At 43.2% G+C, this 13,591-nt stretch overlaps 1 protein-coding gene across 2 annotated transcripts in view; it reads left to right on the top strand.

Annotated features, from left to right (window-relative positions):
* CDC42SE2 (CDC42 small effector 2) overlaps positions 1 to 13,591 on the top strand; it is a 137,362-nt gene that overhangs the window by 102,671 nt on the left and 21,100 nt on the right. For both annotated transcript variants that reach the window (XM_075318968.1, XM_075318975.1), the window contains one exon: positions 1,506 to 1,752. In XM_075318968.1, coding sequence (XP_075175083.1) covers positions 1,699 to 1,752 — 54 coding nt within the window. In that variant the 5' untranslated portion in view covers positions 1,506 to 1,698. The remainder of the gene's footprint in view (positions 1 to 1,505; positions 1,753 to 13,591) is intronic.

Genomic DNA, 13,591 nt, shown 5'->3' with positions numbered 1-13,591 from the left:
TCATCTTGACTGTGTAGTTTCTTCTTTGGAATCTGAAGGGTTATTCTGTGCCCTGTAAGGAACGACAAGTGGAAGAATTAAAGATGATTTCTTCTTGGGAACAATCAATTGATTTTAACCTTGGTATTTCAGAGTGCATTCAGCTGTTATTACATGAAAATTTGGCTGCAGAAGTGAGGTTAGATAAGGGCACCGCCGCTCGTTTATAGCTGGGCTGTGCCCGTGCCATAGGAGATTGGCAGGCTGCAATCAGTCCGTTATTAATGTGGTGGCAGACAGAATACATTGCTAATAGCATTATGTAGTAAAGGGTGCTTTACACTCTGCGACATCGCTAACGATATATCGTCGGTATCACGGTGTTTGGGACGCACATCCGGCGTCGTTAGCGACATCGCAGCGTGTGACAGCTAGGAGCGATGATCAACGATCGCAAAAGAGGTAAAAATCGTTGATCGTTGACACGTTGCTCCTTTTCATAATATCGTTGGTGGTGCATGCCGCTAGTTGTTCGTCGTTCCTGCGGCATCACACATCGCTATGTGTGACACCGCAGGAACGACGAACATCTCCTTACCTGCGTCCACTGGCAATGAAGAAGGAAGCAGGTGGGCGGGATATTCCGCCCGCTCATCTCCGCCCCTCCGCTTCTATTGGACGGCTGCCGTGTGACACCGCACGAACCACCACTTTAGAAAGGAGGCGGTTCGCTGGCCACAGCGACGTCGCAGGGAAGGTAAGTCCATGTGACGGGTTTAAGCGATGTTGTGCGCCACGGGCAGTGATTTGCACGTAACGCACAACCGACGGGGTCAGGTACGCTCGCTAGCGATATCTATAGCGATATCGCAGCGTGTAAAGTGCCCTTGTGTTAGGCTATAATACTATAAAGTAAATCCTTCTGCAAACAAATACCTTGTTCTAGGTATTGGTGCTGCAACTGCGTTGATGTAATAGTTGTATCTACCCTGCCTTGTGATAAAGCAAGGTTACCCATTAAGGACCATATGACCATGTGATGTTCCATATGTATAGAGGTCTACCATTGCTCGGTGTATGAATTGCTTTTGAGTATTATTAGTACTTTGAGTTCTCACTTAAAGGGAATCTGTTAATCGGATCAACCCTCGTAAGTCGTCTACATGGGCACGTACGTCATAGGACGTTGAATAAAATTATACTTTGATGTCTATGAGCCGATGTCTTATTTCTTGAGAGATCCATGCTTTTCTTAATATTTAAATGAGTTGAGATCTACGAGCCGGACACGGATCTCCCATCTGCCTCCAGATCTTGCTTTACATGCCCTCATAAATACCTACTTATGACCAATACTTCATTGTGTGTGTGACACTTCATTTGTTACTATCAGTTTTGATCATCCCTTTTTTATATAGAGATTTTGCGCTAGCCACTTTGCTTATTCATCTGATTGTCTGCAAATAACAAAGTTGATAAATATTATTTTATAATATAAGTGATATATTGTTTTTTTTTCTTCTTAGGTTTCCATCTTCACCGTGACCAGTGGACGCTCCCCAATGCAGGCGCAACTCGCTCAGGACACGGCTTTGCTGAGCACTTGACATCGTGTTTTGGATTTTTACCTCCCGGACCCCTTTTTACTATCCTGTCCACTGGCTTGTGGAGGGGGTCTCTCACCATTTTCCCTTCACTGTAACTGTTGGACTTTTAGCAATGAGTGAATTCTGGTTGTGTTTCAACTGCTGCATTGCAGAACAGCCGCAGCCTGTAAGTAGCTTCCACATTTATTTCCTAGGATTGCCGTAGATACATTTCCTATTTCACACAATGTGTATCTTGGACAGAATACATTTAGATTTCGGAAAGAAAGCGGTTCCTACTACCTGTTTGTAGGGAATATACCACCAGCATACCACAGCTGGAGGAAATAGAGCCGTCCATGTGATTCTCGGCCTGCATGTGACAGCTGTCTGGCAACGCATGGTTAATTATGTTCTGCTATTTATCTTGGGAAAAACAGTGTCATTTGGTAATTGAAATGCTTCTGGAGTAGTATATCCTCTTATCTTTGGCAGCAGTGGTCATGAGCATGGTCTCTTCTAGGAAAACCTCTGTAGGAGGAAACACCTCTGCACAAGGTCACAGACACATCTCCTTTTCTCACGTTACATCTGCTGGCCCATTCCATGTTTTTTAGTGCACGAAAGAACATCCTATGCGCACGTTCTGTATCATGTCACCAGACCAGTCCCTGACCGGTGGTCTACAAAGGCCAATGGGTGAACCTCCGGCAGTAGTCATACAGCTGGTGGAAATATTACAGCACACACCGGTGACATGGTGCACCATGCTCTCAGTGATGAGTGGTATGAAGATGTAGACCGGGCAGTACTTTATAGGAGGAAAATGCTGTAGGGTAGTAGAGATTTGGGGGATTTTAACCCCCATACTAGTCGGTAAAATAATGGTGGGCATTGGATACTTCTTCTGTTGCCAATGTGATTGACCTTCACATTGGAAATTAAAGGCAATCTATCAGGCTCTCACTCTGTTGTGGAGGAGACATTGAAAGAACAACACGAGACCTGAGTGTTTAAATATAACAAGAGCTAAAGGTGTCAACCCTTCAGCAAAACGTTGATAAATTTGTAGCAAATTATGTCAAAATTGTCTGCAGCTAAACAGGCTTAAAAAAATTCTCCTTGTGATAAATTCCTCCCCAAGTGTCCCCCAGTAGCAGATAAGGACTGGGCATGTTCATCTTAAAGGTAACCTGTCACCACATTTGTCCCCTATAAACTGTGGCCACCACCAGTGAGCCCTTATTTATATACAAGTACATAATTCTAGAGTACTGTATATAAGTGCCCAGGGCAATCTGTATAATATAAAAAAAACCTTTTATTATACTCACTGGTCCGGTCTGATGAGTGTCACTGGTCTTAATCCGGTTCCTTCAATCTTGCAATGGCAGTCCTCCTTTTGTGCACCGTGTGGATGTCACATCCTACGTCATCCACACAGTCATTCATTGCCCTCTTCTGTGTCTTCTCTCTGCCCGGCTGAAAGCAGATCAAAGTATTGTAGTGCGCATGCGCGGGCGGTCTTTGACCTTTCCCCATACCTGCTGATTACAGTACTTTGCTCTGCCCTCAACAGGGTAGACAGACGTGCACTTGCTCAGGAGTGCAATAGAGGACTCTGTGTGGATGACCTAGGATGCTTCATCCATATGGAGCACAGAAGGAGGGCGGCAATCGCAAGAAGAGAGGAGGCTTTAGACCGAGACCAGCGTTGCCCATCGGGCCGAACCATCCCGCATATACAGTATTCTAGAATGCCGTATATAAGAGCTCACTGATGCTGGCCGCAATTTATAGGGGACAAGTCTGATGGCAGGTTCCCTTTAAATACAAATCCTTTTTTGTGGCACCAAGGTCTTTCCTTCTCCCCTTACATACTCTGTTCAGTGAGGCTAGTATGTACAGTAAATAAGGGGGTCAGAAGAAATGGCTATTATTTGGCCAGGAACCATGTATCTCGAATCTTAGAATACATGTTCCTCTTCCCTTTTCTGCAGTTTGTACTAGATATGTAAAAAAAATGAGGCTGGATTCCATCATTACCCTGAGCCTGTGATTACATGGAAAGTGGCTCTTCAATAAACTACTAATATATAATGCAGCTACACTAGAGTCACTAATTACCGTATTTTTCGCTTTACAAGACGCACCTGATTATAAGACGCACCCCCAAATTTGGTGAAGAAAGAGAATTTATTTTTTTTAATGTTAAATGGGATGGGGTCCGTCTTATAATGCCAGTGTCCGTCTAACAAATCATATACGGTATATGTCTCTTATAGCCCCCCATCCTATAATTAGCCCCCTTAATCTGAAATATGGCCCCCTTATATTGAATATAGCCCCCTTGTGCTGGCACACATCCAATACAGGTGGCACAGGTCTCTATAGCTGGCACAGGTCTCTATAGCTGGCACACGTCCCATACAGCTGGCACAGGTCTCCTATTGCTGGCACACATCCAATACAGCTGGCACAGGTCTCCTATAGCTGGTACACATCCAATACAGTTGGATGGCCCAGGTCTCCTATAGCTGGCACACATCCAATACAGCTGGCACAGGTCTCCTATTGCTGGCACACGTCCCATACAGGTGGCACAGGACTCCTATTGCTATCACACGTCCCATACAGGTGGCACACGTCCCCCTGTGTTAGATATGGCCCCCATGCTGCTGCCCATAGTAAAATAAACACTTTACCTTCTCCAGCGCTGTAATCCTCGTGTCTCCCTCCATGTGGTTGAGCTCCTCCACTTCCTGGTTCTCGATGCCGGTCATGTGATCGGCACAGCAGAGTGATATGATCTCTGCGTGCCTGATCACAGCATCAGCAGTGAGATCGGGGAGACACCGGAAGACACGCTGGAGGAGGTAAGGAAAGCTTTTTTTATTTTAGAATGGCCAGCAGCATGCACACCATATCTAACACGAGGGGGGTGAACATGTGCGATCAAAGGGGAGGCACATATAATATGCGCCGCTCCCCCAGCCCATCGCCACGGTGCGATTTCAGCACCACGGTGATGGACAGCGGCTGTGCATATTATATGAGCTGGAGCAGGAGATCTGCTATTGCCTCCAGCAGTCTTCACAAGCCTCTACTAGCCTCCATCAGCCCCCCCAGCAGCCCCAGCACCGCTCCAGAGTTTCCCCCACCTCCCCTGGACCCGTATATTCGGATTATAAGACGCATCCCCTACTTTCCCCCAAAATTTGGGGGAACAAAAGTGCGTCTTATAAAGCGAAAAATACGGTATATATGTGGCCTAAAGCATTAGCTATACTGGTAAAATACAATTATTTTATGTTTTATTTGGTTCACAACTGCGCATCCACTGGTAATTAAGGTTATCCATTGTGCTTTCATCTTCTGACTATTCTAGAAGTCTTTAGTGGAGATGGTGGAGCAGATCTAGATTGTTCACCTATTGAGCGGCCATACTCCACTATTCTATTTCTCTGCACCTAACCAACAGTGAATCATTCTAGCTGGCTTCTTATTACTGCAGAGACATTTCATCTGCAGATAAGTCATAGACCACTATAGTAGTATCTGTATTTTGCACCTGGATTTTTTTGGTCCAAAACATAAACTGCTATGGGCTTATCAATTCTGATCCAAGTACTCCTATGGGGTCTTAACACCTCCATACACGATGGATAACTTTTAGGCGACCAATGGTTCTGCAAATCATTTGGCCATAAGTGATCTGACTCCTCCATACCTACTATGATATTGCTGCTGCCATACTTCCCTGGCGCCAAGAACAGTAGGATCGAAGTTCAAAAATCAGACATGCCAGATCCTTAACTGACACAAAATCATTTGTCTGGCAAGAGTCAGGAGGCCCCCATACACATTAGACTATCGGCCAATATTGGTCTAATACATATGGGATTCTTTAAGCTGACCATACGCATAAGATAATTGTCAGTCAAATTACTGTTCAGGAGACGGTTATCCCTTTCACTCGGCAAATCATTTGAGTGTGTTCAAGAGGGGAAAGCCGCTGCATCTCTGAAACAAAAGGATTAGTTGTTACTGGCCTACCTTCATCTGTCAAGGTGGAAGAGTCAAAGTCCCCAAACACATTAGATGATCTGCTGGCCCAATTGAAATCGGTAGGTTTGATCTACTATTTTTTGGATGGGGACCTTCAAAGTGTGATGACCTGACTACAATGAGGGGGATTTGATTTCTCAAAACATTTATATTAGTTTTGTGGTATAAAACATAAGAAATATGCCTCTCTCTCCTGCTAATTGTACTTTGCTGCCCCGGCTGTTTTTTCCATGTGGCAACTTGCTACAGATTTACTTAATTTCCAACTTCTAAATTGTTCCCTCATACTAAAGGGTTTATTGCTCCATTATTAACATTGGTGTCCTCCCTAATGTGATTGACACCTCACAGTCAATGCACAATTTCTATTGTATCTCTGCTAAACTCAACTCTGAGATTAAAGGCCACATCTCACTAAGCGACATCGCTAGCAACATCCCTGCTGAGTCACGGTTTTTATGACGCAACAGCGATCTTGCTAGCGATGTCGCTGTGTGTGACATCGAGCAACAAACTGGCCCCTGCTGTGAGGTCGCCGGTTGTTGCTGAATGTCCTGGACCATTTTTTAGTTGTTGCTCTCCCGCTGTGAAGCACACATCACTGTGTTTGACAGCGAGAGAGCAACTAACTGAATGTGCAGGGAGCAGGGACCCTTCTTCTGACAGCCTGCGGTAAGCTGTAACCAAGGTAAATATCGGGTAACCAAGCGAAGCGCTTTGTTTGGTTACCCGATATTTATTTTGGTTACTAGCGTCCGCCGCTCTCACGCTGCCAGTGCCGACTCCCTGCTCCCTGCACTCGTAGCCAGAGTACACATCGGGTAAATAAGCAAAACGGTTTGCTTATTAACCTAATGTGTACTCTGGCTACGAGTTCAGGGAGCCAGCGCTAAGCGGTGTGCGCTGGTAACCAAAGTAAATATCGAGTAACCAAGCGCTTGGTTACCCGATATTTACCTCAGTTACCAAGCGCAGCATCGCTTCCACGTGTCGCAAGGGGCTGGTCACTGGTGAGATCTGCCTGTTTGACAGCTCACCAGCAACCATGTAGCGATGCTCCAGCGATCCCTGCCAGGTCAGATCGCTGGTGGGATCGCTGGAGCGTCGCTTAATGTGACGGTACCTTAAGTCAGAAGGCTGCACTTTGTAATCTAAGTTAAAAATGGTTAGTTTCAGAATCTCTTTGCCTACATTATACTGCTCTCTGATGACATAGCAAAAACCTAGTGATAGATTCCCTTTAAACCATTCGGATGAAACGTTCCCAGATTAAAAATTCAAAATGCTTCATGTGTTAATAAGCGTCTTCTAAGGTCCTCTCCTCTTATCGGCTTCTGCAGTTTCTCAATGCCATATACTTGTAAAGATGAAATTTTACTTTGGTGTTCTGTGATCAAGTCTCAGATGCATTGAAAATATTACTAGAGGAACCAGAAAGATTAGAAGTATCTGATAAATGCTCAGAGATGCGCACTAAACTTTCTAATAGTGCAACCCACATACATTTTATTAGAAAAGTGTGCAGCAAATCACATATACTACATTATGTGAGTTGCAATTTATGTATTGTCTAGTTTGGTATTCCTGGGACATATGATTGAAAAAAGAGTGAATCCCAGAGATGTGCTGCAAATTCTAAATCAATTTAATGCCGCATTTGTAGAAACTGCAATGATTTAGCCACATTTCCATAGGTACAGTAGTGTTCAAAATAAAAGCAGTGTGGAGTTACATTAGTGTGGTCAATCATTCTGTGAAGAGACAGGGGTGAATCAGGTGGCCCTTATTCCAGGGTGAAGCCAGCCCACGTTGTACATGCATTTCTCTTTGAAAGCCTGAGAAATATCAGTCGTTTGAGACATTGTTCAGAAGAAGAGTGTACTTTGATTAAAAAGTTGATTGGAGAGGGTAAAACTTATAAAGAAGTGCAGACCATGATCGGCTGACAGCTAAAATGATCTCCAATGCTTTAAAATGGAAAGCAAAAACAGAGACATGGAAGAAACTGGAACATGACCATTGGAATGGATGGAAGAATTGCCAGAATGACAAGGGCTCAGACAATGATCAGCTCCAGGATGATGAAAGACAGTCTCAAGTTACCTGTGAGGACTGTGACAGAAGACACGTGTGAAGCTAATCTATGAGCAAGACGTCCCCATAAAGTCCCACTGTTAAAAAAAGACATACTGAAGCAGATACAATTTGCCAAAAAAAACATCAACTGGCCTAAAGAGAAATGGAGAAACAGTTTGTGGACCGATGAAAGCAAAATTGTTATTTTTGGGTCCAAGGGCCACAGACAGTTCATCAGACGACCCCCAAACTCTGAATTCAAGCCACAGTACACTGTGAAGACAGTGAAGCATGGTGGTGCAAGGATCATAATATAGGCAGGTTTCTCTTACTATGGTGCCGGGCCTATTTACCACACACCTGGGAACATGGACCAGTTTGCATAGATTAAAATACTTGAAGAGGTCATGTTGCCTTAGGGGTACTTTACACACAGCGAGCTCGCTGCCGAGATCGCTGCTGAGTCACGCTTTTTGTGACGGAGCAGTGACCTCATTAGCGATCTCGCTGTGTGTGACAATGAGCAGCGATCTGGCCCCTGCTGCGAGATCGCTGCTCGTTACACACAGCCCTGGTTCGTTTTCTTCAAAGGCGCTCTCCCACTGTGACACACAGATCGCTGTGTGTGACAGCGAGAGAGCGACAAATGAAGCGAGCAGGGAGCAGGAGCCGGCGTCTGGCAGCTGCGGTAAGCTGTAACCAAGATAAACATCGGGTAACCAAGGTGGTTACCCGATATTTACCTTAGTTACCAGCCTCCGCCGCTCTCACGCTGCCTGTGCTGCCGGCTCCGGCTCTCTGCACATGTAGCTGCTGTACACATCGGGTTAATTAACCCGATGTGTACTGTAGCTAGGAGAGCAAGGAGCCAGCGCTCAGTGTGCGCGGCTCCCTGCTCCCTGCACACACAGCTAAGCGGTGTGCGCTGGTAACTAATGTAAACATCGGGTAACCATACCCGATGTTTACCTTAGTTACCAGTGTCCGCAGCTTCCAGATGCCGGCTCCGTGCAAGCGCAGCGTCGCTTGCACGTCGCTGCTGGCTGGGGGCTGGTCGCTGGTGAGATCTGCCTGTTTGACAGCTCACCAGCGACCATGTAGCGATGCAGCAGCGATCCTGACCAGGTCAGATCGCTGGTCGGATCGCTGCTGCATCGCTAAAGTGTGAAGGTACCCTAACGCTGAAGAGGAAATGCCCTTGAAATAGGTGTTTCAGCAAGACAATGACCATAAACACAGAAGTAAACAAACAAAATCTTAGTTCCAGTCCAAACAAATTGAGAATATGGAGTGGCCAGCCCAATCCCCAGACCTTAATCCAATAGAACACTTGTGGGGTGACATAAAAAATGCAGTTTCTGAGGCAAATCCAGCAAATGCAAATAAATTGTGGGATGTAGTCAAAGCATCCTGGGCTGGAATAGGAGTTGACAGGTGCCAGAAGTTTGGGTTGACTCTATGCAACAACGTAGATGTGAAACACTTCTAGAAAACAAATGGTTATAGAACTAAATATTAGGTTAGTGATTCACAGGAATGATTTAGAAAACCGTGTGCAATGTTCCACATGCATGGAAATAAAACTATTGTAAAGATTTGGGGCTTAATTCACTTTTTAAACACCACTGTATGTAAGAGTTAACCATGCTAGGTGAAAGGATATTACCAAGCTTTGTAGCTTTACTCTACATCCAGATTGAAGAAGAGCGGATAAAGCTAAATCCTCCTATAGGATAGGTAGATGTTTGAGAAAAATAGATTTAATCTGATTAAATTGTGGACTAAACTGTAATGACAAACCCAGTCTATTACTGATACTTGGTGGATTACAAGTTTTGGATTTTACAAAACTTTGGCAATTTTTTTCTCAATACAATATTGTGCAGCCAGTTTAAAATCCAGGTACAATAACCTCTCTCTCAGTATCACTGCAATTTCTTCTTAATCTTGTAAATTCAGCTACTGGGAGTGCTTTAACAAGTATGTCTATGGTGACTAATTGAGGCATGAAGTATGGTATTGCCAGAAAGTGGTTTAGAATAAGTAGAAGTGACAATCTTGTCATCCACAGTCTCCAACTGTAGATCCAAAAAACATATTTTGGTAGGATGATAATTTGAAGTAAATCTGTGGTTACAGTGATTATTATTCATTTAATGGATGAACATATGGCAGCTTCATTGCCCCTCCATATGAAGAGATCATCAATGAATCTGCCATACCAAAACAGGCAAGGGGTGAAAGCATTATCTGGAGTATAAATATAATACATCTACAAATAAGATACTACCAAATTTGCCAATGAAGGTGAATATTTCACTCCAATAGACACACCTTTACATTGTAGAAAAAAAAATCATTATCAAAGGAAAAGTGTCACAAGAAAAAAGTAACAGTAATAATATATGTAGATCAAATGAATAGGTACTATATTTTGACAAATCAGGAGCATCAATGACGATATAATGTGGGATTGAGTTGTATTATGACCTCACAGCTCAGCCATTTCAATTCATTGGCCCACAAAAGATATGAAAACTGGTCTAAAATATCACGCGAGTCCTTCAGGAAACCAGGAATATGTTGGGCTAGCGGCTGAAGTAAAGAATGCAACCATTCCCCCTGGCGTGCTGTGTCACAATTGACCTCATAGGTGTAGGGTCAATGGCTTTATGTATCTGTGGAAGAGAATGTAGTATAGGGAAAACTGGATAGTCTACTAGTAATTAATCTTTGTGCTTTTGTGAACAGCCCCAATGTAAAATCCTCCTCAATGATATGGCTTGTCTCTAGAAGATTTTAGTCGGATTTGAAGAGGTTTTTTGTATGTACTGTACTGTTTTCACTCAACATGTTCAGAATTTGTAACCTATAAACTGGAGAATCCAGGACAACTAGTACTACCTTTTAGCCAACACTTCAATATTAATGTCGGACGTGTTCTTCAATTCTTTTATTGCCTTATACTGTGAGGTAGTTAGGTTGTTACGTCTGGGGATTTTAACAATAGACTTGTGGAAGATTTTCAATTCCCTCTCCATTATCGCCTGGACTAGATCCATACACTTTGCTCTTGACTGTAAAGGGTTGAAGTGTGGATACTTTGTTTCACTTGGTCAATTGTGTTTACCAACGATGAATTAGTTTCTTGTAATTCACTTCAACTGTTCATCAAAATTCAGATGACAATAATCATTTTTTTTCACAAGAAAAATTCCCATTCTGGTTAGTTGAATCTTCATCCAAAAAATTTCTATAGACAGCTAAGTTCCTTAATAATCTATTGACCTCTAACAACGTAAAAAATAAAAATTCCTGTCCAGCATAAAATTAAGTCCACCAGATAAAACACTAATTTGATCTGTTAGTTTCCTTTGTGCAAGGTTTAGAACATTAGTAACTTGATTCAAATCTGAAGTTTTTCCTGTATCGGGTAATCATACCTACAGGATTTTCTGCGTTTGCAGCCACCTCGTCTTTTCCATTTTTTTTTTTTTGTACGATTTTTGTTCTTGCGAAAATATGATGAATTCTTAGATGAATCCATGATAACCAAGTTTTTTGGGTTATTGTCAGACGACTCCACATCCGAGGAACTAAACCTGACACGTGATACTTATGAGAATTTAGGCATTTTAGAATAGATTTGGGATTTCTTGCTGGTATTTTCCCTTCGCCCCCATTCGTATACCTGTTTTAGGGTATAAACACTGTAATCTTGTAGAAATGTGTGCTTTTTTCTAAGAATAATGGAATCTTCAAGTTCCGAAACACATTTTTCAATGCGATGTAATAATTCTTTATAATCAGTATCAGTTTGATGCTTTTTCCAATGTATTTTTTGCAGTCTTAATCTGATTAAATTTCGTTTAGTTTTAATTCTGTTAAAGAATTGGAATTTTTTAGAAACTGGAATTTTCTTTTTTGGATTTTTTTCGCGATTTCCCTTCTTCTTCAGCCTCTGAGCCGAATGGTGAGCTGGAGAGACTTTCCTATTGAAATTTAATTTAACCTGGCATAAAGTGCACTGTTTTAGACCATTACGCAGTAGTCATAGCAGTCACCACCCAATAGTAGACAGGGCTTAGCCCTAGAATTTTTCAGTAGTCACATCAGCACCTTTTTTCATAGGTCCCATTTGCATTGCAATGCCTGATTATTCTTGACTCCATTCTGCCCTTCAGTAGTCGCAGAAAGAACCCCCATCCCTTAGCAGACACACAAACACCTGGCCCACCTTGCTGAAGATGCTGGCCTCCCATGGAGTCTTGTGATGTTCCCTCTGCTAGCGGGATGCTGCATGAAAGACACCTATTACTGACTGATATAGGAGGCTTCCTGCAAGAGATCTGTATACAGAAGGGGACATTTGCTTTATGCCCTCTCTGAGTGGCAAGAAATCTCTGTGACTACCTCTACTGGAGTTTTGTGCATGCCTACGCTCTGCATTAAGGACTCAGTGGATGCGCTCTGCAGGAATATAGGGCTGGGATGCAGTTTCTACCCGCCATCCACCTGATAGAGCCATAATTACTCTTTCATTAGTGAGACACTAATTTCTTGTCTTGTAAAAGGGTATGTATACTTACCTGTTGGAGATGCCGTTGCTTGGGCTGCACCGGTTACATGGACAGCTGTATAGACCAGCACTGTAATATAAAGGAAGGGGATGTTGTGTTTAGGCGTTGGCGCTGAAATGAAAAGTAACAGAAATGGAAAACCATCAGTCTAGTCATACAACGGGCTTCTTTCAGTGAGTTTCCTTTAAGTATAAGTCTGAGCGCCAACAGATCTTGTGAAAATGCCAAAACCTGTCTTTTTTAAAATACCAGAGAGCATTCACAAGTGTGCAGACATCAGCTCCTGGCAGATCATTCAGGCATCCTTCTGCTATGAACTCTGTTCCTCCAGCATATAATCAGCATATATTAAAGTGTAGCTCCACTCCACTCTACACGGCCATTTAAAGGGAATCTGTCCGCAGGTATTTGCCATTTAATATGCTGGCAGCATGTAGTCAGATACCCTTATTCTAGCAATGTATCATTTATTTTACTGGGTGCAACAGTTGTGAAAGAATCAAAGTTTTCTCTGTTGCAGATCTAGCAATGCTCACAATATTAAAGGGTTATTCCCATCTCCAAGATCCTATCCCTATATGCAGTAGGTGTAATAATAATAATATTATTAGCAAATGGCTCCAATTAGAAATGTAGTACAGTTCTTCTGATATAGCCATGTCTCTTACCTCATGTGCAGGGCATTGAAGCTTAGGTATCCATGATTACATCCACTCATATAGTGACAGTTAGTTGCTCGTGGTCGTAACCATGGATAACTACTGGCAATGCCCTGTACATGAGGTAAGAGACATCGCTGTTTGCAGAGAACTATACTACATTTCTATCTGGAAGTATTTGCTAATATTATCATAACTACACTTACTACAGCTTGAGGATGGTAATACCCCTTTAAGTACTTAGTAACTACACCCACATCAGAGATTGGCAGCTTTCTGTATACACTGTTTATCGACAGAAAGCTGATAATCAGTGGTAGAGACAAAGTAAGGGGTACTTCTCACATAGCGAGATCGCTGCTGAGTCACGGTTTTTGTGACACACCAGTGACCTCATCAGCGATCTCGCTGTTTGTGACACTGAGCAGCGATCTGGCCCCTGCTGTGAGATCGCTGCTCGTTACACACTGCTCTGGTTCATTTTTTGGACGTTGCTATGCCGCTGTGAAGCACACATCGTTGTGTTTGACAGCGAGAGAGCAACGATCTGAATGTGCAGGGAGCAGGGAGCCGGCTTCTGGCAGCCTGCGGTAAGCTGTAAACAAGGTAAATATCGGGTAACCAAGTGAAGTGCTTTGCTTGG

Source organism: Anomaloglossus baeobatrachus, chromosome 1 (assembly GCF_048569485.1).
Source record: "Anomaloglossus baeobatrachus isolate aAnoBae1 chromosome 1, aAnoBae1.hap1, whole genome shotgun sequence".
NCBI classification, from domain to species: domain Eukaryota; kingdom Metazoa; phylum Chordata; class Amphibia; order Anura; family Aromobatidae; genus Anomaloglossus; species Anomaloglossus baeobatrachus.
Note: the sequence above shows the minus strand (reverse complement) of the source record. Positions and strands in the feature narration are given on the sequence as shown.